General features: G+C 39.0%; 1 protein-coding gene across 1 annotated transcript in view; it reads left to right on the top strand.

Moving 5' to 3' along the window:
- Positions 1 to 9,358, top strand: part of LOC134212679 (guanine nucleotide-binding protein subunit gamma-e) — a 128,400-nt gene extending 119,042 nt beyond the window's left edge. The window contains exon 3 of the mRNA XM_062690733.1: positions 7,061 to 9,358. Within this exon, the coding sequence (XP_062546717.1) occupies positions 7,061 to 7,166 (106 nt within the window). The 3' untranslated portion in view covers positions 7,167 to 9,358. The remainder of the gene's footprint in view (positions 1 to 7,060) is intronic.
- Positions 9,359 to 27,879: the final 18,521 nt, after the last annotated feature.

Genomic DNA, 27,879 nt, shown 5'->3' with positions numbered 1-27,879 from the left:
TTATTGTCGACACTTTCAGTGCTAGTAAATAATAAACATAATTTAAATGAAAAAAAATATATATATCACGTGGTGAGACGGGGGCCCAGAAAAATCCTTTACTCAATAAACGTAGAAACGAAGATGATTTGGTCGGGGCTAGGCGAAACCACACTAAGCGCTTTTTTGACAGACTTTCGATATTTGGTTCGTAGAATGAAAACTGAAAGTAATTCATATCAATTTTTTCATACATTTGTTGTAGGATATCCTAAGTTATAGGATAGTAGGATCTCCCATTCGATTTGTGATCAATTGGATCAGCTACACGAAAATTTGTGCAAGATGATGGGTAATTTTTCTTTGGCGCTTGGTGCGATTCGATTCCCTGTGCCGGTCTAGGCATTTTTCGGAAATTGTCTCGACTTCCCTGGGCATACAAGTATCATCGTGCTAGCCTCATGATATACAAATGCAAAAATGGTAACCTGGCTTGGAAACCTCGCAGTTAATAACTGTGAAAGTGCTTAATGAACACTAAGATGCGGCTCTGTCTCAGTGTGGGAATGTAATGTCAATAAGAAGCTCCTCCAGGAATTCCTTCGGAAGTTCCTCCAGGAATTCCGCCGGAAATTCCTCCGGGAGTTCCTTCGGAATATTCTCCGGAAGTTCCTATGGCAATTTCTCGGGTAGTTCCTCCGGGAGTTTTTTTTGGAAAATCTTCTCGGAATTCTTCCAGAAGTTCTTCGGGAATTCCTCCGAAAGTTCCTACGGGAATTCCTCAGTGAGTTCCTGAGGGAATTTCTCCGAAAGTTCCTCTGAGAAATCCTCCGGAATTTCCTCCAGGAATTCCTCCGAAAGTTCCTCCGGGAATTCCTCCGAAAGTTCCTCCGGGAATTCTTCTGAAAGTTCATACGGAAACTCCTCCGAAAGTTCCTCCGGAAGTTCCTCCAGGAATTTATCCGGAAGTTCCTCCGGGAATTCACCTGGAGGTTCCTCCGGAAATTCACCACCTCCGGGAATAACTCCGGAAGTTCCTCCGGGAATACCTCCGGAAGTTCCTCCGGGAATACCTCCGGAAATTCACTACCTCCGGGAATTCCTCCGGAAGTTCCTCCGGAAGTTCCTCTGGGAATTCCTCCGGAAATTCCTCCGGAAGTTCCTCCGGAAGTTCCTCTGGGAATTCCTCCGGAAATTCCTCCGGAAGTTCCTCCGGAAGTTCCTCTGGGAATTCCTCCGGAAGTTCCTCTGGGAATTCCTCCGGAAGTTCCTCCGGAAGTTCCTCCGGAAGTTCCTCTGGGAATTCCTCCGGAAGTTCCTCTGGGAATTCCTCCGGAAGTTCCTCCGAATTCCTCCGAAGTTCCTCCGAATTCCTCCGGAAGTTCCTCCAGAATTCCTCCGGAAGTTCCTCCGGGAATTCCTCCGGAAGTTCCTCCGAATTCCTCCGGAAGTTCCTCCGGGAATTCCTCCGGAAGTTCCTCCGGAATTCCTCCGAAGTTCCTCCGGAAATTCCTCCGGAAGTTCCTCCGGAAATTCCTCCGAAGTTCCTCCGGAAATTCCTCCGAAGTTCCTCCGAAATTCCTCCGAAGTTCCTCCGAAATTCCTCCGGAAGTTCCTCCGGAATTCCTCCGGAAGTTCCTCCGAAATTCCTCCGAAGTTCCTCCGGAAATTCCTCCGGAAATTCCTCGGAAGTTCCTCCGGAAGTTCCTCCGGAATTCCTCCGGAAGTTCCTCCGGGAATTCCTCCGGAAGTTCCTCCGGGAATTCCTCCGGAAGTTCCTCCGGGAATTCCTCCGGAAGTTCCTCCGGGAATTCCTCCGGAAGTTACTCCAGGAATTCCTCCGGAAGTTCCCCCGGGAATTCCTCCGGAGTTCCTCTGAGAATTCCTGCAGAAGTTCCTTCGGGAATTCCTGCAGAAGTTCCTCCGGGAATTCCTCCAGAAGTTCCTCCTGGAAATCCTCCGGGAATTCCTCCGTAAGTTCCTCTGTAAGTTCCTCCGGAAGTTTCTCTAGGAATTTCTTTGGAAGTTCTTGGGGGAACTTTCGGAGGAGTTCCTAGGGGAACTTACGGAGGAGTTCCTAGGGGAACTTTCGGAGGAGTTCCTGGGGGAACTTTCGGAGGAATTCCTGGAGGAACTTCCGGAGGGATTCCTGGAGGAACTTCCGGAGGAATTCCTGGAGGAACTTTTGGGGGAATTCCTGGAGGAATTCTTGTCTTATTTGCCATCAATTATATATTTATCTCGTCCCATTCCTACATTTGATTTCTATTTATTTATTTGGTATCTCCGTGTTTACAAATGGTATTACGCTTTTTTCTAGTGTCACGCTACATACAAAGTTGACGGACTTTCTATCGCTATCATCACTCCTTTTCTGCCGTGCGCCACAAGAAAATATGGTGTTGAGTACTCTCCCGAAATGGTAATTTTTGTATGGAATTTGGGAAACTTGGTTGAATTAAAAAGAGTTTCCTTCAAAATTCAATGCGGTCACATATACTTTTTATTACATCAAAATGATCGTTGAAAAATTTAAAAACTTTTGTCAGTTGGGTTTTGCGAAATTCGGTTCCTTTATGCCGCAAATCATCGGAGAGAGGTACTGAGAGGCGAAAATTTTGGTTGTACAATTGTTTAGTATTTAGAGCTTAATTCAAATAGAAAATAGAAGGTCCATGTAATTTTGTAGGAACATTCCTTGATAAATTTCAAAGAGATTGTCAGTTGGGATAAGCGAAATTCGTTCCCAATTCCGAGTTATAGACATTTTAGTATGAAAATAGCGCTCTACCGCGAGAGAGCTTCCCTCAGACCTTAAGGTACTTCCTGCAAGGTACCCCTCTTGACATTGACCCTACCTACCAGCTATTTTCAAGGTAATTAATTACTTAACTTGATTTAAATCTCAATTTAAGAAAAAACTGTTTCTATCCTGACAAAATTTGTGTGAAAAATACACTAAATAAGTAAAGTAGATCGATCGAATAAAACAACTTTTCTATGCGAAAAGAACAATGGAATAAGCTGAACGGACGCAATTAAAAGTTTCAGTCGGTGTACCACTATAGCGGTTTCCTTTCCGAGAGTGAATGGATAACAGATTTACAACATTATGCTAATAAACTTTTTCTCGCCAAAAATTGATCAATTTTCGGAAACAAATTTATGCGTACACAATTTATCTACAAAACAAATCGGGTTTTCAGAATGATTATATGATTTTTTTTACGGTTTGATCATAACAATTTTATCATACCACAGTATATATACTTTTTCTTCTGGATGACAGCGTTCATTCTTTTCTTAGCGTAGCAAGTTGAGTAAAATAAATGCTCTGAAATAATTTAAAGCACGAATTCTTATGCTTTTGTTTTAAATTTGTCCCATTGAAATCGACATCAATTATGTTTCATTTTGCTTGAACGGGCCCTCATACAATTGAACAGCAGAGACGGTTAGATTGCACTATGCCGCTCCATAGAAGAAAAAAAAAACTGCTTGGAAAATGATTGAACGCTTCCGGGGGAAAGTCAAAGTTTTGAGCAGTTTTGTGGAAGCAGTTCTTTCACCCACACACCCTCCTCAAGAACCATCAGCAGCAGCATGCTCGTCTTTGTTTTTGGCAATTCTTAGAGCGAGTCATTTGTATTCAGGCGGTTCGTTTGAAAGTGATCAATTTTTTATTCGGTGTCCACAGTATGAGCGAAGAAAGGAAGATACATGGCTCATCAAGGAAAATGGAGAGACGCAAGAGATGTTTTGAATTCCTAGCATGAGCCGGGTTGAAACTGTTTGGAACATTCTGTTTCGATTAAAAGGGATGAGTTCGCTGAATTTTATTGTACAACAATTCAATTCGTTCTTCATCCACGTTTTCTCGTCTAATTCGAATTCAATTTTCGAAAGGGATAACATTTAGAATTTTGATCATTTTATCTGTCCAAAAATTAAAAGGTGGGTCTTCAACTAATGATTACGCCGAAATAATTCAAATTGAGACATGTTCTATATATGAAGCAAATCTGTCAATGTAAAAAAAATCAAAATATGTACGGTAGCTGCTCAGCACTTCATCTCATAGTTCCCATGTTCATCCCATCAAAAACAAAGCAATGAAAAGGAATTTGATTTGTTTCTTATTTTCGTGATTTTTTTTTCAGTAGTGAGAACGTTATATTTCTATATTTCTTTGATTTGCGATGAGATGAATATATGTTCAGTGAGATCATAAGCGGAACCATTCCCCTATGCAATAAGTCTGTTTAGCTCAAACAGAATATAGGATATGCTTTGACTTAGAGAAATGGAACCTGCACCTCAAATATTATTTAAATTTAGGAGACATCACTCACTGATGGAGGAAAACAATTTTTCGCTGGACTCGTTCTGAATTCAAATAAACTAGTGCCGAGCAGTTTGCTGATGTATTTGGTTGAATTTAAATTTGGATTGTAAATTTTCTTTCTATTTAAATTGATTCTGTGGCTGGTCTGGTAGGGCGTTGAAAATAACAAGTTTGGCTTTGCATATGGTAGGTAGGAAAAAACCGTTGATTGCATTAAACTATTCATAGCTGTTTGATAAAAATAAGTGAAGAATGCATAATTCATATCGGCTTGAGCTGTGCTATTCCTTCAAATGTATATTCAAACAAGTTTTATCTTCAAATTCTAAACTATTACTACACTCAGCATACCCTAGATTTATATCCATGAAAAAAATGAAACGTTGACGTAAGCAAAAGGGTAGTACAAAAGGTTGGAACTGTTTCTAACGGAAATCAATTGATCAGGGAAACTCTTAATTCAATTTAAAGTCACGCTGTGGTTTGATAGATTAGAACATTTATTTTGGTTTTGTTTTCGAAATTTTCCACAGTCAATTATACTTCTTGGCATAATTCACTGTGTAGTTCAGTTGTGAATCTAACGTAGGGTAGAATACGGCTTTGGCAGGGTGCGACAGTTGTTGGCACCCTCAACAATATTTGCGTTTTCCAGCAAACATACACTATTTATGAACATAATTTTGATTCAATCACACAATTTCAAGTCTAAGCTTTCATTTAAATAAGTTGTTTGTGTAGAAGTAACAAGATTTGATGTGTTAATCACCGAAACAAATTTGCACCTGCGAAATCCTTGCCTTTATTGCATTGCCAAAGAAAGCAGCGCATGAAAAGCAAACTGTTACTCACTTTTTTGGATCGCCTGTTTCTCCTCTTTATTGCGTATGACACGACAAATTAGGTACGTAAACTACTTTTTACACTTTATCACCACTTGATTATCACCACAAAGAGCAAATTTATGCAATATTTGCTCTATGTTTCACTAAATAAAATCGAGACTGTTCGTTTTCTTTGGCAGCAGCACACTTCGGAATAGAGCGGGAGAATGTGTTTGTGAGCATATCAAACACACGCTAAAAACATACCACGCACAATTCTTTGTGATTTGATTTTAGGAAAAATACGAACAAAAAATCCGGCAATGGCATTTATTTAAAAAAAAGTGTTAACATACAAATGCTTCTATTCAGATTCTTACGCAGACCATGAATTATATCAAAAGTGATAGCAACATCGTAGTATTTTTACCCTTATGTGGCTGACATGACCGTTTTCCTTTTGCAACTTCAATACTTTCCAAGCTCATCAAAAAAAATCATAACCATCCCCGTTCCTACATAGCGCATTTCAACCACAAATAATTGCCTACTTTTAGGGTATTATCTATTATTCAACTGTGAAACGTAGTGTAAGAATGGGGTAGCTCCAGCGGCTGGATAGGACAGTGCTGCCCATTATTCAACATATATCACTCACGAGGTGGAATATATTGTTAACATACTATACTATTAGAACCGACGAGCTTCATTTCACCTAAAACTGATTAATTATATATTTGTTACATTATTTAAAAGAAAGGTTAAGTATTCGAAATTCGCAAATTTGGATTCCATTTTTTAGATTAATTTTCGATTAAAGCAGAAATTTGTACTTCATTTGTATGGGAGTCCCCCTTCCAGATAAGTAGGGGTCTAATACCATCATAAGAATCTTCATCGTTTCCAAAAACCTTTACATACAAATGTTCATGCCGTTTCCTAGTCTATAAGGGCAGACAGACAAAAATTCATTCTTATGTGAATAGATTTGGTTTTTCGTAGTTATGTCGAGCGGTCGTGTCTTGTACACAACCACCATGATTTTTTTTGATGAACCAAAAATATCATGTAATGACCGCAAAGAGCAAGTTGTTTATTTGAAACTGGTTGATAGACTTTTGGCATTACAAAACTCTAAGACTCTAAGACTCTAAGGCATTACAAAAGACAAAACATGTAAATCTTGGCAGCGAACAAAAAGCATACAAGTTCCCTTCTCTAAAATGGCCAACATTATTCAAATAGGTTGAAAATGGTAAAAGTTATGAAACGGTCAATATCTGGGTACACGGGTGCCCTATCTGCCATTCACGTCTGTTTTTTGTTGGCCGCATAAGGGTTAAATTAGTTTTACAAACTGTTTACATGCTTTTGCCTATCTGTCTACATGACATAAAATTGATGCCAAGGCTAAAAATTCATGTTTTGCTTTAAACCAGTTTTGATAAACAATAAAGTTTGTTCCAAAATTGAGTGAAGCGAGATGAGCGTGCGGCCGATTAATATGAATGAATTTTACTACTGGAGAATATAAACAACCAGCATTTGTCACCAATACATTACCAGTTTTCTACTTCCATGTCTAGTTGCTAAAGGGAGCAAACTCATTGCTGATAATAGAAATTGCTATGCCAACAGAAGAAACGTTAACCTGTTACTTTATATTAAATTTACTGAGTTTGTGGTAAAAGCTGTTATATTTAGTGAACACCAACCATCAAAGAAAGAGCATGCAAATGTATACCAGTTAAACTGTACCTGTGTTTTAGTGTAATTATTCATTATTTTTATCATTCAATTTGGCGAATGTCTTAGACTGCCAAGAATAGGTATTTTCCCCTACATGAGAAATCGTAACAAATTATTTTTCATTAATAGCTCATTTTCTTTGTTTATTCCCCCCAAAACGTAGGATGCGAGAATACGTGGAGGAGAACGAGAAGAACGACCCGCTAATCCACGCGCCCGACAAGAAGAACAACCCGTGGGCGGAGAAGGGCAAATGCGTCATCATGTAAATACTTCATCTCCATCTTCAAATAATACAGCAACCAAACCACAATCGATTCCTACTAGAAACTCATAACATCTTTAAATATCTACATTTAGAAAAAAATCAACCGAATCGATACTCGAAAAAGAAAACAATTTCTTCGCCATTCTACACTTTCTTTACACACATACCCATACTAAAAGTGTCTATTGGTTACCTAATAACCGAATCGATCCGGAAGAAAAACCAAATTCAGCTGTATTTGTTGTTGTGCGCTTTCAGTTACAATTGTAAATCGTCCGGGTTTTTGTTCTACTGTTGTTTTGGAACTGTTTGTTTATTATAATGACTCCAAATTTCGAAAAAATAAACATATATTATTATATTATTCGATAGGAAAAAGGTCATAACACGAAATACTCTAAAATATGGTCGAAGAAATATGAAAATCTCAGCATGATCCTGTACAAAACTGAAACAAAAGCTTTGTTTTATTTCTCGTGTATATGTAGCCTAATCTCGTATCGTGTAGTTCGATTTCTAACTCTGTTTTACACTATGTAGCTATCTAAGTTGCGTTTCTCTTTTCAACTGACTATTATAGATTTTGATAAAATCGGAAAAATCTTAATCGTCACTTGAAACTTTCTGGTGAAGGTTTATGTTCGGATTCGTGGTGCGCAAAGTGCGCGATTGATTTGAACCAATGTTCGAATGCCTTGTAAAAAAACCTCCCGCTGTCTTCTTATGTTTCGGATTTCCGTTTCTGCGTCGTTCATCTATTTGTTTTTGAATGCCACGGGTCGGGTGATGTGATCGGTACAAACGGGAACGGAGTGGAACGCCCCACCGGGTCCCGATCATGGGTAACCCAAGTTGTACAGTGTCATGTTCTGTTCGTTAGTAGCGTATCTGAAGCGTCCGAACGAGTTAGTCATCGAGTTCCGAATTTCTGTTGTCTTCCTCCCATGACAGATAAGAGACCCGTAGCCCGTCATCTTCCCCAGCCTGCAATCGTGGCTTCCATCGCGAGCTTCACCAGAGCCACCAAGATCAAGAGCAGCATCGACGGCGGTTGCGCGGAGCTAACGACCAGTGCGCGTATGGAGAAGCATGGTGGAAGGTGTGCAGACGGGAATATTAGCAGGGAAGCCAACGAATGTAGGGAACCATTTTTGGTTATGATTGTGTTCTATTGCCGTGAGATAAATGATACAGAAAATTTGAGTTCGAAGGTATGAGGAAGAAGCCACGGAAGTTAACAGATTAATACAAAAAGCCACAAATTCCGAGTTGATGAAGTCATTTTTATAAATAGGGACTTGTTCGTAAGAAATTAATGTTCTGAAGCAGAATAGCTCTGAGTGCTGCCATCTGTTGATGTAGAACTACGCATGTTGACAAACATACATATGTAGCACACGTTCAGTAGCGGATGCATCGAGTATCCTGATCTGCAGTGAAATGTTGTCGATGTGATACTCTACTCACAGATTTACGGTCCCAGGTAAAACTTCCCCGCGAAATATTTAAATTCCAACTTATGTGAGCCAATCAGGTTTGTAAAAGCCATTTGCAAAAGTGTGATCAACATCGAATTCGAGTTGATAATTACTTCCAGTGATTGAATCCATTTAGAGAGGAGCTTAGCGACTCCTTACCGCTTTTTTATGTGTAATCGTCTCAACAAAATACGACACAATTCAAGTCTAACAGTCTAGATAAATTGTCGAAAATTATCATCTACAGAAGTTATTAAAAAAGTTTTGTGATAGTTTGAAAAATCTAAGTTTTCAAGTCCGGACTCCAGAGGGCTTTGAGAAGCAAACCCTCCCCGTTTACAAGTGTAAGAAAAGCAGTATTTAAGAATTTCTGTAAAAGCACGCGTAATTTATCCGATGATAAAACTACTTACAATCATATGACCAAATATACAGATCAAACAACAAATGAAACAATCCCTTCTATCGCTCCCACAAAATCCAAGAAAAAATAATATAGAATTTAACAAGGCTTGCTAGAGCTCATAAAATGATTATCACCCTAAAACAGTAAGTCACGATTCAGAAATCGAAGGTGTTTCAATTAATTTGTAGCTTGTTTATTCTAAAGAAGAAAATCTAAATCATTCGATAGACATTATGTGCATGTCGGAGTAAAAACAAAGCAAATAACTAATATTTGAATTAAATGCATAGTAATTCGATCGACAAATAAGTCGCAGGGTGGTGTATTATTTGTTACAATGAATTTGACAGAAATGACCTTGAATTGTATGTTTTACGTAAATGCTTTCAAACTTGGACTGCTCCTGAGGTGCATTTAACTCTATGCCAGGACATTTTGCCTGAGTCTATCTGCGTTGCTAAGTCTGACTGGTTTCCATGATTCAGCGCTTGATAGCAAATTTGGTTCACGACCTCGAGGGCTATCGCCATCCATCGGAGACCCGATTGTGGAAAAATAAAAATACAGGAAGTGAATATAGTGATTATTTGAACTAGTTAATTTCAAGTTTAAGTTTAATTTTTGGATGTTATTGTGTATCTAAATATTTTTTGCATTTGTGATGACTACCATTTTTTTACAAGGTAGAATTCCTACGTGAGCAGGAGAGAATAGCTTCAAAATTCCTTACTGAGGTAATGAATCCCCAATACCAATTAAATATCAATAACATGATAAAACCGTTTGAGCTTCAGCCTAGTTCCTCCTCTTCGGATTTTAGCTGTTACAGTTTGCATTGAACACCGAAACCCAGACTGGAAACGTATTGAGGTTGCCACGCTTGGCATTTTCGAGCTCTTCGTCATCGTCCGTCATAATCCCGAAAAAAAATAATTGAACGGAAGTAATGTTTTGTGAAAACTTAGCGATTCATCACCGATAACGTAGTTGTGTTTGAGCGGGCACTTTTTTCGATGAATACTTCTGACGTATAGCACGCTCAAAGTCATATGGTTGGCTCAACACCAGACGAGAAGTGATATCTAAGAGTTCCTGCAGCTTGATGCAATCCAAAGATTTATCGACAACAACATTTATTTGTATGACGTCTGCATATAGTGTGAGTAGTCTTCGCCCATATAGACGACTGCATCGTTGAAGAAAAGGGAGAATGGCAGAATCTGGAAGAAAAATGGAAGAACCCAAGATTGCTTCCTTGTGGAACACCTGACCCGGAACAGAAGAGCCTATTTTAACATCTAGTTTTCTATCACACATAAAGGACTTAAACTAATCAACAAGCCGAAAAAGTTGCTCGGGACATCATGGCATTTAGGCGTGGTTGATTCGGTGGATAATTTTATTAAAACTGCAGCACAATTTGGAGATCGTACCGAGTTGATACCGTGCCTTGGGATGATACTCTTGCACACACATATAATAGACGACTAGCTGACCTTCGCCAGCCATTGCTTCGACTGCTGTTGCGGCATTATCGAGGATAATGTCCAACAGTTCCAAGGTGTGTGCCAGTAGACGTAGGCTACTGGCAGGCGTTGCCGTATATATTCTTAGGTACGGCTGCCCGTTCTGGGTGAGAGCTCTGGGGGTAACCAGTTCCCTGCGGAAGCTGGAGAGCACGTACCGCTTGATGTGTCTCAGAGTGATATCCGCCTACCGCACGATATCACACGACGCAGCCCGCGTTATTGCGAGCATGATGCCAGTCGGGCTGGTCATCCGGGAAAACAAGGAATGTTTCGAGCTTCGTGGCACCAGAGGAGCCCGCGAACGCATCAGGGAGACTTCGGTTGCCAGATGGCAGCGCGAGTGCGATGACTCTTCTAAAGGTAGGTGGACTGGTGGCTGATACCTAACATATCGAGCTGGGTGGGGAAACCCCATGGGGAAGTTCACTTCCATCTGTAACAATTCCTGACAGGGCATGGCTGCTTCCGGCAGTATCTCCACAGGTTTGGGCACGCGGAGAGCCCCGTGTGCCCTGACTGCTCAGGTGTTGATGAAACTGCAGAGCACATGCTGTTCGTATGACATCGTTTCGACGTCGAAAGAAGAGCTATGCTAAACGTTTGCGGTCGGGATGCAACCCTGGATACCCTTATCCTTATCCAGAGGATTAGTCAAGCGTTGGAGAAGTGGAACGCAGCAGATTGCCTGCAGCTTGCAGAGATTCTGATGCGCCGAGCAACAGTCGACAAACATGACTAACTTGTGATTGGTTAGTTAGAGCGAAAACAGGCTGAGCGCGGGGAAATGAATGAGAGGTTTGCACTAGGGTGGTTCAAAAAATTGATTTTGCTCTACATTGCTCATCTGATTTCGTATCATGTTCTGTGTGTCCTCTGAAAATTTGAGCTCATTTGGATTAAAACTGATTTAGCACAGCCGTTTCAAGTTTGCTTTCAAATTAGTATGGGGAATTTTTCTTATTATACTGTTAATAACGCTTCCCCAATAAGCGCAGGTTAAAAGAAAACCTACATAGCATTAAGGAATACTCAAAAGCTTCTACTCAGTGAAAACCGCATCTTAATTAATCGTTCCAATAATTAGTAATCGAATTTAAACTATACCGTGGTTTCCTGGAGCTAATTGCATAACTCCACAACAGGCAACATTGCTGCTCGTGGTGCGAAAGTTAGCACACACAAATTCAGACTACTATGTTGCACTGCACATTTCAGTGATGCCCTCAAAGAAGTTTAACGATCATGACTAAAGATTTGCAACCTGTATTAAAACCTATTACTAATTATTGGGGCGATTAATCAACATACGGTTTTCGTTGGGTGAAAGCTGTTGAGTATTCCTTCTAGATATGTAGGTTTTCTTTTTATTTATTTATTATCAGACTAAGGCCGGAGTGGCCTGTGCTGCACATAAAAGACTTCTCCATACAGGTTGGTCCATGGCTGCACTTCGCCAACCACGCTGTCTGCGGAGGGTCCGCAAATCGTCCTCCACCTGATCGATCCACCTTGCCCGCTGTGCACCTCGCCTTCTTGTTCCCGTCGGATCGGTGTCGAGAACCATTTTCACCGGATTACTGTCCGACATTCTGGCTACGTGCCCGGCCCACCGCAGTCGTCCGATTTTCGCGGTATGAACGATGGATGGTTCTCCCAACAGCTGATGCAACTCGTGGTTCATTCGCCTCCTCCACGTACCGTCCGCCATCTGCACCCCACCATAGATGGTACGCAACACTTCCCTTTCAAACTTCCCAGTGCGCGTTGGTCCTCCACGAGCATCGTCCAGGTCTCGTGTCCGTAGAACTACCGGTCTTATAAGCGTTTTGTAGATAGTCAGTTTGGTACGGCGGCGAACTCTATTCGATCGGCGGTCACCAGTGAGCCCAAGTACACGAATTCTTCAACCACCTCGATTTTGTCACCACCGATACAAACTCGTGGTGGGTGGCTCACATTGACCTCTCTTGAGCCTTATTCTATCATGTACTTTGTCTTCGACGTGTTGATGACTAGTCCAATCCGTTTAGCTTCGCTTTTCAGTCTGATGTAGGCTTCCTCCATCCTCTCAAAGTTACGTGCCATGATATCAATGTCGTCGGCGAAACCACGGACGGACTTCGTGAAAATCGTACCACTCGTGTCAATCCCTGCATTCGTATTACTCCCTCCAAAGCGATGTTGAATAGCAGACACCTTGCCGTAACCCTCTGCGTGTTTCGAAGGGACTCGAGAATGCGGCTTTGAAGTCGATAAATAGATGATGTGTGGGCACGTTGTATTCGCGGCATTTCTACAATACCTGACGTATGGCGAACACCTGGTCTGTGGTAGAACGTTCACCCATAAATCCCGCCTGGTACTGCCCCTCGAACTCTCTTGCAATTGGTGTTAGTCGGCGGCATAAAATTTGGGAGAGTACCTTGTAGGCGGCGTTCAGCAATGTGATTGCGCGGTAGATGCTACAATCCAGCTTATCGCCCTTTTTGTAGATGGGACATACGACACCTTCCATCCACTCCTGCGGCAGAACCTCATCCTCCCAAACCTTGGTAATCACCCAGTGCAGCGCTCTAGCCAGTGCCTCACCACCGTGTTTAAACAGCTCTCCTGGTAGTTGGTCAACTCCAGGGCTTTGTTGTTTTTCAGCCGGCCGATCTCCTCCTGGATTTCCTGGAGATTCGGAGCCAGAAGTCGCATGTCCTGCGCGCGTGCTCCTAGGTTCATTACCATACCGCCACCGTTGTCTGCCATATAGCCATTCAGGTGCTTTTCGTAATGCTGCCGCCACCTTTGGATCACCTCACGCTCGTTTGTAAGAAGGTCCCCGTTTATGTCCTTACACATATCAGGCTGTGGCACGTGGCCCTTACGTGAACGATTTAATTTATCATAGAACTTTCGTGCATTATTAGCGTGGTACAGTTGATCCGTCTCTTCACGGTCTCGATCTTCCTGCTGGCGCTTTTTCCTCCGAAAAATCGAGTTTTGTCTGTCCCGCGCCCGTTTGTATCGTGCCTCGTTCGCCCTCATGCGGTGTTGCGGCAATCTCGCCCATGCTGCATTCTTCTCCTCAAATAACTGCTCACATTCGCCGTCATACCATTCGTTTCTCTGATCCGGAGCCACCGTGCCTAGTGCAGCGGTTGCGGTGCTTCCAATGGCGGATCGAATATCTCTCCAGCAATCTTCAAGAGATGCTGCGCCTAGCTGCTCTTCCGTTGGGAGTGCCACTTCCAGCTGCTGCGCGTAGTCTTGGGCTAGTCTACCGTCTTGTAGCCGCCCAATGTTAAGCCGCGGCGGACGACTCCGATGCGTGTTGATCACCGTCGAGAGTTTTGAGCGCAGACATACTGCGACGAGGTAGTGGTCGGATTCAATATTCACACTGCGGTAAGTGCGTACGTTCGTGATGTCGGAGAAGAATTTACCGTCGATTAGAACGTGGTCGATTTGATTTTCCGTTACTTGATTAGGTGATTTCCATGTGGCCTTGTGGATATTCTTGCGGGGGAAGAAAGTGCTTCGGACTACCATTCCGCGGGAGGCTGTAAAGTTTATGCATCGTTGGCCGTTGTCGTTCGATACGGTATGCAGACTATCCGGTCCGATGACCGGTCTATACATTTCCTCCCTTCCTACCTGAGCGTTCATGTAACCGATGACGATTTTGACGTCCCGCAGTGGGCATCCATCGTATGTCTGCTCCAGCTGCGCATAGAACGCTTCTTTCTCGTCGTCGGAGATGCACGTTGCGTGCACGTTGATGATGCTATAGTTGAAGAAACGGCCTTTTATCCTCAGCTTGCACATCCTTGCGTTGATTGGCTGCCACCCAATCACGCGTTGGCGCATCTTTCCCAGCACTATGAAGCCGGTTCCCAGCTCGTTGGTGGTGTCACAGCTATGATAGAAGGTAGCCCCTCGATGCCCGCTTTTCCACACTTTCTGTTCTGTCCAGCAGATTTCCTGCAGCGCTACGACATCGAAGTTGCGGGGATGTAATTCATCGTAGATTACCCTGTCGCAACCTGCGAAGCCTAGCGACTTGCAGTTCCATGTTCCAAGCTTCCAATAGTGATCCTTTATTCGTCGCCTAGGTCGTTGCCGATTGTATCGAGTCGTATTATCTTCTATGTCGTTCGTAATAGTTGTTTTTAAAGGCGGCTTATTAGGCCTGCGCAAACCTCCTGTCTCGTCGGAGGGCCGTCGTGTCAGGGCTGTTTAGCGTCCCACTTAACACCAGGACTTGGGCTTGTGCGCTTTGAGCGGCGCACAGTCGCTTTGGCGGAGCCTACTTGCGGATTCATGCAGCTTTTTATAGAGGTTTAACAGGGCCCACTGTCAAACCCCACCACATCCTAGGCAGGCGCCACAACTCGCAGATGGCCTGGGGAGGGATCGTCAAGCCCTTGGACATAGTCCCTGCTGCCCTCAAGTTATGTTAATATTAGATTGATTTAGTGATCTCCAGCATTTTCGAAGTTTTCATTCTTAAGCAATACATTTTTGTAAGCAATCAAAAGCTTAGAACAACATCTACCAGCTACCCGAGTAGAGGAAAATAGCTCAATAATATCAAATGTTGATAAGATGGCAAAATGAGATATGGACATGATTGATATAAGAGATAAAAGATCAGGCGACAATATCAATATTTTGCACTAAAATATCATGAGGATATCAATATATGTTATTTGTAATAAGTGATCGATATCAAGTGCCATTAGTTTGTTCTTATCCATAACATATCTTGATATTTAAATGATATTTCAGTGCAAAATTTTGATATTGTGGCCTGTTCTTTTATCTCTTATATCAATCAAGTCCATATCATGTTTTGTTATTCTGTTCATAGCTTCTGCCCGGGTAATGGTATTGAAACTAATATCAATTTCAGTACCAATCGGTACAGTATTTTTTATGTAGTTTGCCAGATCTGTTCTATTTGCGTCATCGATATTGTCTATCCAGAACAAAGTTAGAATCCAACCGTCTAAGACGAATTAAGTACTCTCCATTTAATTCCACCAGTTAATTTTCGTTATAATAACTTTAGTCGAGTCAAGTACAAGACACTGAAGACGATCACACAGTTGTGGTCGAAATACGTATCTGCAAAGATAACGAAAATTAACTGGTGGAATTAAATGGAGAGTACTTAATTCGTCTTAGACGGTTGAATACATTCCACTAAAAGAGCTAATATATTTTTCCGGAAAGTTAGAATGCTTTTTATACCGAAGTTGGATTTTTCTCCAGATATGGGCAACTTACTCAACTTCGGAAGTAATACACTGGATTCGCCTAAAGATACGCTAAACATCGCGTCAATTAGTTTGACAGATGAAACTTCGGAAGAAAGTTCGGTTCAGAAGTCCCGATTTCCGAATTCTAATTTGGTGCTACGCCGACAATAGTAGTGGGTTGCCCGGTTCTTCCTTGATCCTTGCACATTATTTTGACGTAGGACTTACGCCTTTCTTTACTATACTGATGTCATTTAGATTTTTAGAAATCGAGAGCGTTACGCTGAAAGGGAAGATTTTGAACGTTACTAGCGCCTTTATCTTTCGATGGATTTTTAAGATTTATATATCAATCGACTCAGACACTCTCCAGCAATTTGCCAATTTCATTGAAACTCAAGATTATTAACGATAAGCTATTGAAAATTTCAATTCTTTTCAAACCCAGTAAAAATTTCATATGTAACCAATCCCGTGCATTCCTAACACGGACATCAGAATGCGGTATGTCACGGACCTTCGGGTCTGCCGCAAGATTTTCTTTGTGTATAAAAGAAGCAGTGCCTGCCGTTTGCGATTCATTACAACTTGTGTCAGCAGCGCGTACTGACGTGCTTTTTGCTCGCGCATTTTTCGTTTCGTTCGTTCGTTCGCTGTGTTTACCTACACAGCATGCATTCGTCAGCGGTAGAACTGCCGGTGGGTCTGCGAATATGCATGAAAGAAGTGGGCGCATTTTTGTCATTCTATGCTTGATGATGGATGCAATCGCCATCGTTCGGAGGTTACGGCTAGAAGCCGATGATGGCTGAGCGATGACGGCGGTGGTGGATGAAGAAGAATAAAATTAGAGCGATTTGGTCTGCTCATCCATCAAAATGTTTTGAAAAAGTCCGCAAAAAATAACTTCCAGAAGAATATTTAAATAAATATTATCTTATTCTTTGTTTTTCATTTTTTGAGAAATTAGGTAATTAAACTTGATGTAGACTGGGAATTTGGAATCTAAACATTAAATAATTTTTCGTTGCCGTATTAGCAGTATCTCCTCTATTTTAGATCCTCCTTGACTTGTTTCTTATAGTTGTGTTTTTTCATCAGTAAGCACGCATGTTAGCAAAAAGAAGCAACAAAATTGCTGCTGTATTTCTTTGATTGGAAAACGGGACAGTTCCCTAACATAGCACATTGTGCCCAAGTCTGAAAATATTATTATTATTTATTATTATGAAAATATATTATAATTTTTAAACTTTCATCAATAAGAAATCTATAAATACCCTACATTTGCTTGAGTAAAAAAGGGCTACAAGTTAGAAACAAAGCAATTCTAATTATGTATTTATTTATTAGTTTTATTTCCAGAAGTTTTGGATAAACAATTTGCTGATAATTCTGCACAGCATGGAAGTTATCGTTTCTAATATCAATACCTATAATCAAATTCGAAACAACAAAACGTGAGGCTAGAACAACCATAATTTGAAAAGTACTGATTTGACTATTTTACTAGGAGGTCGTTCTTGATGTAGGAAGGTCGATGTCTTCATTGATTAAAAAATCCGCTAGCCAGAAAAAAACATTGAAAAGACGTTTGCTAGTAACGCGAAGTTTATTGAGTAGCGAAGTTTATTGAGTAGCGAAGTTTATTGAGCAGTTATCAGCAGCATTTTATACTCAAGAAGCGAAAACGGCAGCAATTGTGGCCGGTTGAAAAAAAATGCTCCCGTCATTTTTTTTCGAATTTTATTTAATTTGTTTTCTGAAATTATATTTTAGCCCAAATTAGAATTCAACAAATTAACCGAAACTATTGTGTAAAGTGAAATGTTTTCTCCATGACATCGACATTAGAAATTAAACCGAATAATTGTTGCAAGTGTTTTAGTCTAGGCGAAACTTCAAGAACAAAAATTTGGTTTGAACCTACGGTAGCAAAATTCAATATAGACGGCCACATCTTGGACGATGTTGGAGGCTTCATTGGCAACGCGGAAGGAGCCGTGGGAACAACCAAACTGAATCTTACCAGCTACAGCAACTTCAATTGACGACTAGGTGACGTGCTTGTCGCCCCAAATGAAATGTTCAGAGTCGAAGTTGCAAACAAAAGTTGTTCATTAACGGACTGCCACCGGGAACCAAGCGTGCAATAGTTCTTCGGAATCGACCAGATCCGAATGGATTCGAACGCTGAAGATGGTGAAGACTTCATTGTTTATATCATTGTATGTTCAATCACTAAGATTTCATCATTATCACGGGGTATAATAGGACGTCGTTTGCTAGTCGATAAGGAACGTGCGGCGAACATTAAATTGGTGAGATCTTCCAAGTTTACATATTCTAGTTATGACGGTTTCGATGTTTATAACTATTTCTAACTTAACCATTTAATCTATATGTAGATTTGTTCATTTCTTTTCCCTACGTCTATGCTCTATACCACTACCGTTACGTTCCATATTAACCACTAGAACTAAATACAAGTGAAAGCATTTTCCTGCGATCCCAAAACACAGGATGAATTTATTGGGTGTTCTGACTTGTCAATATCCCCAACTCAGCCATCTTGGATTTTTGTATGGAATTTATGCTCGTTTTTTTACGTTTTGCACTGAAAATGTATGCCCCCCCCCCCGCGCTGGCTATTCCCATCTGCTGACGAAGTCATATAACCTGTACATAAAAAAATCTTGCCCAAAACAAACTTCTTGTTTCACTCTGGTTCCAATGCTACGATGCTACGAAATTGAATCCGCTGATGCTGCGATTTGACCATGGGATATAAAATCTTGAATCCAACTGGATCTTTTTCATTATTTTAAGCAGATAGTATCCAGTATTTTGCGCTCGCTAATGGCGGCCAAGTGAGTGCCTTTTTGACATTCAAGAGGTAGAATGTAGGCTTTGATTTACTGAAAAATATTGGCACTCATTTGCTCTGCCTTGAATAAATAATTTCAAATGTCAAATGTCAAAAAGCTTTATCCCTTGATTTGGTTATTTCTTTCATTTGCTATATGCAATTCCGCTCTTTTTTTATTAATATGCATTCTTATTTTCTAGCTGAACCACACACAATATGAGGACGAACTTAGAGGCTAACCATTTGAGAAAGGTCCATCTCTCAATTTATTAATAAGCGGTTTCGTACATATACTCATAGTTGCAGAGGAATGTGGTCGCAACAGAAAGCTTTGAAGAATCAATACTACTGTACAGAACTTAGTACCAGTCGTCTGAGTACGTATTTCTAAAGAAGAAGTTGCAAAGAAAACCTAATTATTATCCGCACCATCTGCTTTCGGCTACGAAGTCTACTCTACAACCATGTTTGGCATATATTCACTATGGAACCTGAAAACTGTATCAGTGGATAATAGAGGTGAAATTCACTTGAGCTTTGCATAGCCCAAAATCTTATCAGCTCAAGTTTTACTTTAAAAGTGCTCTTGTCACCTTCAAAAACGAAATAATAATGTATGTAGTTAACTTATAAAAGTTCGCTAATAAAATCTATTTGTCATCAGGCCGTGGCTGTGGCTTGTGTAGTAGGTATGTGGCTGCATTCTAAATTATAAACACTCAACGACTCAACTTGTTGGAGACTCATATTACTTGATAAAATTGACGGCCGATTCAGAACAAATGGGCGTGCTTGACGGACATTATTTATTTGAGGGTTGGGTTTGCTTTCAACTGACATGAAGAACGCAGATACAGGCGGGATGATGTACTCATATAAACTTCCCTCCCATCAACAGACATCAGAGCTTGACAAACAAATCTTTTCGGACCGACGGATTTTCTTAGTCGTTATGCAGAATACTTTTTGGAAATAGTGTGCATTTTTCGAGTATGTACAAGTCCATTGAAAGGAAACCGTCGAATATAATTAAAATTTAATGTTTGTTAAGCTCTTCTTGGTGTTCTGGTGTCCGCAGTGGCGCAGTCCGGAGCATCCGGGAAGGTCATCTAACACATCTGAGTCTCAGTATATAGGTTGTGGAACCCTATAAAGGTAAATTCGATACCACCACACAGTATGTACAGGTACAAATTATGTTTATTTTCAGATTCAATCGTGGCATCATAAAATAATCATAGCAGAAAGTATGGATAACAAAGTTTTCTGTGCTACTCTCCCTTACGCATTTCAACGATTCCCACTCATTTTTAATGTTTTTGCGCAGTAGTATAGATTCTTCAAAGTGTTCTGCTGCTTTCAGTTGCAAATGCATTCCCTTGAAACTTCCAGTGCAGACAAGGATAAGAAATAAATGAATGGTGCTTTTGATTTTCGAAAGCTTCAGCTAAAAAATAAGGTTTAATGTTTGAAAACAAGCAGAATGTTAGCGAATGAATGAAACGAACAAATCAAGGTGGGAAGTTTTTTGACATTTGGAATACAAAATTATTGCTTCGCCGATGAGTGCCAATCTTTTTCCATGATTCGAAGCCTACATTGATTAAAATATGTAAATATTTTCTACCTCTTAGATGTCAAAACGGCACTCATTTGGCCGCCATTGCCGAGCGCAAAATACTGGATTAAATTCGACTCAAACGATTGAATATTAAATCCTTGCACGTAAAATTCAATTTACGAATGAATTTGTTGCTGTTTTTTTAATCATAGAAGTGATGATTTTTTGAATTTATTGTCGAATATTTCATGCATCGCTTCAAATATTTTCACAGAAATCTGAATTTTGTAAAGGTGTCCAGATTACCGGAAAAGTGTCCAATCAGATTCTGGAGACATGTAGCTGTATCAGACAACAGGAACGTGGAAAATTGAGTGCTGGAGTGCAACCGTGACAAGGAAGATATCTAGCGATGGAGTTGATTAGACGGCATTTAGTTTGAGCTCAGCTGATCTGAACGAATTTAAATGCAGAAGCGACAGCAACAGCCTTGACAGAAACTTTGCTGATGAAAATCGGATAACGATAATTATGACGGCCACAATTCCATTAGAAGCAAAGAAGGATGATAAGTTAACGCATTGAAATTATGTCGTTTCCTCGGAAATTCCTGATGAGTCCTGTTCTAACCTGAGGCTATTTTGATAGTGGATGAACTGGTGAGCATGTTCCAATTCTTCTCTTTATTTCTTGCATTGTATTATATTATATTGTATTATATATTATTGTATTTATAAATTAAAAATTGAACACTAAATACGTACAGGGCATCGTTTGCTGCTATTGCCGCGAATATTGTGGGAGTCCCAGGTATTCGGTTCACGCTTTAGTTAGCAACGGTGGCTCTTCTCGACCTTCTATTCCCTGAGTAGTTAGTGCGAATAAGGGCGTCCTTGTGAAGTTTTGCTGTACCTGTTATGAACAACTAGTACATCCCGTACCCTACACTTCCTGAAGAAACCTTTTTGCTTCAGGAGTGAATCCTTTTTGTAGTACTAGTTTTCATAACAAAAAGGGCACCATCACGGAGCATGAGATATGATCAAATTATTCGTAGTACTACTTGACCAACACCCCCAGCTGGGTGAGGGGTAGAGGATGACATACACACACACACACACATGAAGCGAAAACGGCAGCAAACAATGATTATGATGAATATAATCCTGAGGTTCAACAACCATTGAAAGAAGCTTAAACTACCCCCAAGCCGTCTTCTTCTGCTCAAAAACTACATGCTTGTCAGGCCGGATCTTTCATAACTAGCCGTGGAGAGAACAGCAGATAACCGATATCAACGAAATTCACCATTAATTTTGTTGGATTATCAAAAGAAGCTCATGCTGGTCCTACAACATTCACTGCGACTCTAAAACGATATTCCAATTCGACACTATCAGGGGAACCGGCCAAAGGACAACCAAAGCACTGTCGCTCGATTCTAACTCAAACAATCAACGTGAGTCATCATTTGCTAAATGCCTTTCTCGATTCAATCGCTTGGTTTCGCCGTAGTGTGATACCTACATATCATAAATAATTGCCAACATTAGGGTCTGTTCAAATATTATGTAACGCAATAGGGGGTGGGGGGTTGTCTGATTTTTGTTACGCTTTGTTACGCAAAATATAGGGGGTGGGGGTTCTTCGAAATATTGTTACGCGTAACAAATTATTTGCATAGAGAAAAAATATTTTAAAAATTAAAAAATATTCATTATGTTTGAAAAAGCATGAAATATGCAATAGATAATAATGTATGGCACCGTCCTTCAAATTCTATTAAAATAAAGACCTTTTTTAAAAAATAGCATTTGTTACGCGTTACGCATAGGGGTGGAGGAGGTTCTGAAAATTGTTACAGATTGTTACGAGGGGGTGGGGGGTTCTTGAAAACAACGTTTTTTGCGTTACCTAATATTTGAACAGGCTCTTACGGCTTTTGTACAGTACAGTGAATCAACAAACCAAACTTATATGGTGCAACACATCATTTTCTTCTTAAGTCTTGAACGCAATGACCGATCGTGATTACATTCGATAGTGATCAACTTGGGTTTGTCTCCCGTCGAATACAACTCGTTGCGAGAAAATCGGTTCAGAATTACTACACACACATACACACGGACTGACAGACATTTGTTCAGTTCAACGAGCTGAGTCTATTGGTATATAACATCGTGGGTCCCCGAGACTTCTATAAAAAGGTCGATTTTGGATTGAAATGATAGCCTTTCGATACAACTTTGTAGTACTTCTTCTTCTTCTTCTTCTTATAGGCATTACATCCCCCACTGGGATATTGTCGCCTCGCTGCTTAGTGTTCATTCAACACTTCCACAGTTACTAGCAGCGAGGTTTCTAAGCCAAGTTACTACATTTTTGCATTCGTATATCATGAGGCCAACACGATGATACTTTTATGCCCAGGGAAGTCGAGACAATTTCCAAACCGAAAATTGCCAAGACCGGACCGGGAATCGAACCCAGCCACCCTCAGCATGGTCTTGCTTTATAGTCAACTTTGTTGTACGAGAAAGGCAGAAAGATCAAATTGCTTCATCCACTCCGGCGGAAACACCGCCAGTAATCCTCGCTCGTAGGATCGCTGGAAGTACCTCCGAATGCGACAGCCACTGGCCCACCATGGCGAGTCAAGTACGAGACACCAAGACGGCCTCACAGTTTAGGTCGAAATACGTATTTGTGAAGATAACAAAACGTAGTGGAATTAAAACTAAACTCGTCTTATGCAGTTGTAGATATTCCACTAAAAAAACTTAATAATTTGCCTCTATATTTTGATATTGATATTTTGATTTGATATAACTGTTTCCCAACGAAATAAAATTAGTGTGCTCTGTAGCGTAATGTGTACCGAAAAGCCTGAACTTTTTCGGAAAAGGCAAAATTATTAAACTTTTTTGCATTAGGACTTTATTTTTAAATGCGTTACAGCTTGCATACAATTGCGAGCAAGCTCATCCAAAGCTTTATTAATTTATCCTGATAGTGCTTTCAATATCCCTTCATTCAACTTTTATTCACCATTTTCAACTCTCAGGATACTGAAAAGCTTTTTCGTATGCTATCTCCCGACCTGAAGGGTATCTCTCGTAACCGTCATCAGCGATGCCGCGACAAATCGCTGCACTAGTGAGTGACCCTCCTCGTCGGAGGATCGACGGTACCTTTCGTTTCGCTCCGACACAAAACTAAAGCGCATTTTACACCTCCCGTGAACGTGAACGTGAACAAACTGTTTTTCGATAATAACTTCTTGATACATACTCAAATCGTGAGGGAATCATGTTAAAATGAAAGGCAGATGCTGCATTTAGTAGTGAGATGCATAAAAACATGAAAAACATCAATAATATCAGATTTTTGAGCATTCCACGGTCATGCCTGTGAAATCATCGTGAAATCGTATCTGCGGTGAACTCATCGCAAGTGTAAACGCGACGGTGAACATGAACGTGGAGCTGTGGTGAATTCAAAAATACATGGAGAATAGATTGATTTGGATTGGGAGTTCACACCGACCGAGAGTGTTTACTGTTCTCGTTGAATCGGTTTCGGTGGGTTCCTTGCTTTGTGTCGCTGTCGCTCATTTTTAAACTCGTATCGGTTTGGTCGGAAAGAAACTAACTCAGTAGTTTCTCATAAATGAATTGTATTTCTTTTTTATTATTTGGTAATATTATTTTTTTCTTTTTAAATATTTTTTTATTTGAATACTTCAATCATTCGTATATTCAATCGAAAAATTTATATTTTCATAGATAGATTACTTCATTCATAAAAAAATTAATTCATTCTTCTTCTTCTTCTTCTTCTTCTTCTTCCTCTTCAATGGCTCTATATTACCACTGAATCTTGGCCTGCTTCTTTACTCAATTTCCATTAACATTTCAACAGTTATTATTTGATGTTTCTATTCTGTACCCGTCCATTGCATGGATATGTGTCTTATGTTGCAAGTACAAAGATACGCTATACCCAGTGAGTCGAGATTGCCGAAAACCCGAAAAAAAACTTTTAGACCGCAACGAAAATCGAGAATAATCCGCCTTTACTGGCAAGGCTAACTAGAAACCATTGTATTTATTCATAATTTTATTTTTTTTATTTTAAGATTTATATTTGATGTAATAGTTCTAGACCAACATTTGAAAAGGGCGTAACAGCCAAAATTTATTCCTTCTGATTCTTTGTCTACATATATAGCTATGTATGTAGGCGAAGAATCAGAAGGAATAAATTTTGGCTGTTACGCCATTTTCAAATGTTGGTCTAGAGTTAATTTATGTACAAAAGAAATACGACTGGAAGATTTGGTTTTTTATTGGTGTTTTATTTTTATTAAATTATATTAATTTATACGGGTCTCCAGTTAGCCTTGCGATCAAAGGCGTAGGATTCCCAACACAAATTCCAACGAGTTTTCATTTTTTTTTCTATATTTTATCTTTAGGAAATTTCTCTAAAATGTGTTCATCTCTTCACTGTGGATCCATAGAGGTGCACTAAATATGACAATAGTTAGAAATTTAAGGGAAGGTCAAATAGGCATCAAAGTGCGTTTTATGTAAATTTTTCATGTATTCTGTAAAATAAATAATATTTACAGATAATTGTTGATATTATTTTCCAAAATGTTGTACAGACATTGATAAATGTTTGTGAAACAATAACCAATGAAGTAAATCATTTCGCAAATGTTTTGTTTTGTGATTTATTGGATTAAATACAATTTTAAATACTTCTTGATAGAGCCGATGTCGAACATTTCCAAACCATACCCGATCGCTTTACAACTAGACAAGAGTTATCATATTATTTGAGAGTCGATGTGACAATAGATAGGATGAGATCGGAAATATTCTTTTCTCATGCCTTTTCGCCCAAATTCCTCTATGCAATTATATAGTTCAATAATTTGTCAATTATACTATGAAAATAACAAATACTCGTATATTGCATTGAAAAAATCAACAAGCTCAGAAGCTTATTTTATATTAAAAATAAATTCACAAAAATGCGCTTTGATGATTATTTTACCCCAAAAACACTTTAATTTTCAACTTTTGCCAACAAAATATGTATAGTGCTTTTTGAGGATCCACAATGAAGAGGAAAACACAACTTTAGTACAATATTTTAAAGATAAAAGGACGAAAAATATGAGGAAAATTGACTTATGGGACATTGGAGTAAAACGAGCTCAATAACTACATACAGTAATTTCCCGCGTCTATAAAAAATCACTCACTGAATATCTTTGAAAATTTTCTTTTAAATAAGCTCTCATTCTCCTCTGTCGTCCGTGAAAAAATTTATCCTATTTTGTAAAAAAAAATATATTTAATGAGCTTTAAGACTTGTATGACCCCAAAGTCCCCTATATTTCAATACATTCAATGAAATATATGATTATTTGTTATTTTCATTATATCATTGGAAAATAATATTTAAATTAATAGTATTTTCAGTTTCGCTGGTAACAAATCGCGTCGATCACTTTTTATGCACCTTTAAAATCGTCGCCAATATCTTTATTTTAAATCAAACAATTTTGTTCGTAGTTGATCTGACAGATCTTATGGCCATGTTTGCTGGCGACAATTTGCTTTGCGACGATTTCAAATTGACGCGGCCGGAGATTCAAATAAAATGCATTTTGACGCTTATTAAACACCAAAATCCCTGAAATTTTCAACTTTTTCCAGCAAAATATATGTAGTGCCCTTCTGTCGATCCACAGTGAAGAAATAAACACAATTTTAGAGCAATGTCCTAAAGATAAAATGACAAAAAAATATATAAACTCGTGATGTATGGGACATTGGGGCAAAACGAGCCTCATAACTACATACAGAAGTGTTCCACGTCCTTGATTCTTAAATTCTTTGGAAAATTTCTTTTTGAATAAGCCATTAATCTCTTCTGTAAGTTGTCGGTAAAGAAAGTTATTATTTTTTCCTCTTTTGAAAGCGGATTACCTAATGTGCAATGAAGGAAAAAATATCATTTTTTTTGTGTATTTTTTACAACAACATCATTATTGTTCATTAATTATAATTTGTTCATTTGCTTATTTATTAAGTCACTGATTTACTAGGTTTCAAAAGAAATTTATTGATTTATTATTTTTTGTTGTTGATATATTAGATTTTTGAGTGATTAGTTTATTATTTTCTTTTTAATTTATTAATTTACTGTTCATAACAGCAAAACTTTTCCATATAGATAGCAAATCATGTAAATATTGGACAGTTATGCTTGCAGCGGCAGTTTAGTAATTTATTAATTATTAATTGATTAATTTATTCATTCATTCATTCATTTCTGAATTTATTAATCTAAAAAATTATCCATTTATTAGGTTTTCAAATCAATAATTTTGTAATTTAATCGATTGTTCATGTTTTTAATTTATCAACCCATTAATTTGAAGTCATTTATTTAGTTATTAATTCTTTTGTTTATTCAAAGTCTTAGCTATATTGGTTATAAATGCTTGGCATACTTTTTCTGCTTTGCTACTACTGAATCATTTGATATGCTTCCGATATGCTTGTGCATCGTCTCTGTCGTTCACGGTGAACAGATTTTCAGAATGCTTTTGCCATTCGAACGTGAACGAGCTCCGTGGAATTTTTTTTACCTGATTTACCAGAGAAAGCTTCTCTCCTCTCTGATATATACACCATATACGCCATATATCCACCACAGCAATACAGGGAGAATGAAGAATCTAACAAGATGTGTAGATTGCCTCTCTGTCGTTTTCATCCTGCCTGTCTGTCTGCCCTCGTTTTTTTGGTACACACATGCTCGTATGCTCTTTGCGTTATGACCATCCACGAGGTACAGATATTAATATTAATTATCATTCAGAATGTTTGTGATTAGGTATACCTATATTAGTTTATTCAATGAAGTTGTTCATTTGAAACAGTTTATGTGAGTAATTTACATAATTTGGATAATGACTATCAAAAAAATCTTAGCACAGCAAAAATTATTGAATACATATTAAGACTTTCAAAAGTAAACACAACAATTAAATACGGTACGGATATACGATACGTGATCAATTGAATTTAATACACGAAAACTTGAGCAAAAATTGGGTTTTTTTTATTGGCGAACTGGTCAAATATTCAAACAGTAATTAACACTATTCGAACAAATGAATAATAAATTAAATAAAAAATGAGATGAATAAAAGTATTAAACAAATGTAAGCCAAAATAGAAAGTCAAAAATGATATCTAGCAAAAGTAAAAAAAAAATTAAAAAACTCCTCATCAAATTAAACTTGTTACTACATGTCAAAATCAATCGTTCAAATGGGATAGAAGTCACTAGATAGAAAATTAGAAGAAATTACTTCTCTTTTCGTAAATTTGTATTTTCTTAACTATAATTGCATAATTGAACATTATTGTATTAATGTGTGGAACAGAATGAATCATGTGAATTACATGCTTCGTGGGTAGTTTTGCCAAAACTCCTTTGATGCGAACCAATCGAAAGATAATATTTGGATTCAGGTCAATTGATCACCGGAACTTGTTAATTCAGCTTTGAACGGTGCAAAATGTATACATTTG

This window comes from Armigeres subalbatus, chromosome 2 (genome assembly GCF_024139115.2).
Source record: "Armigeres subalbatus isolate Guangzhou_Male chromosome 2, GZ_Asu_2, whole genome shotgun sequence".
Lineage (NCBI taxonomy): Eukaryota > Metazoa > Arthropoda > Insecta > Diptera > Culicidae > Armigeres > Armigeres subalbatus.
Note: the sequence above shows the minus strand (reverse complement) of the source record. Positions and strands in the feature narration are given on the sequence as shown.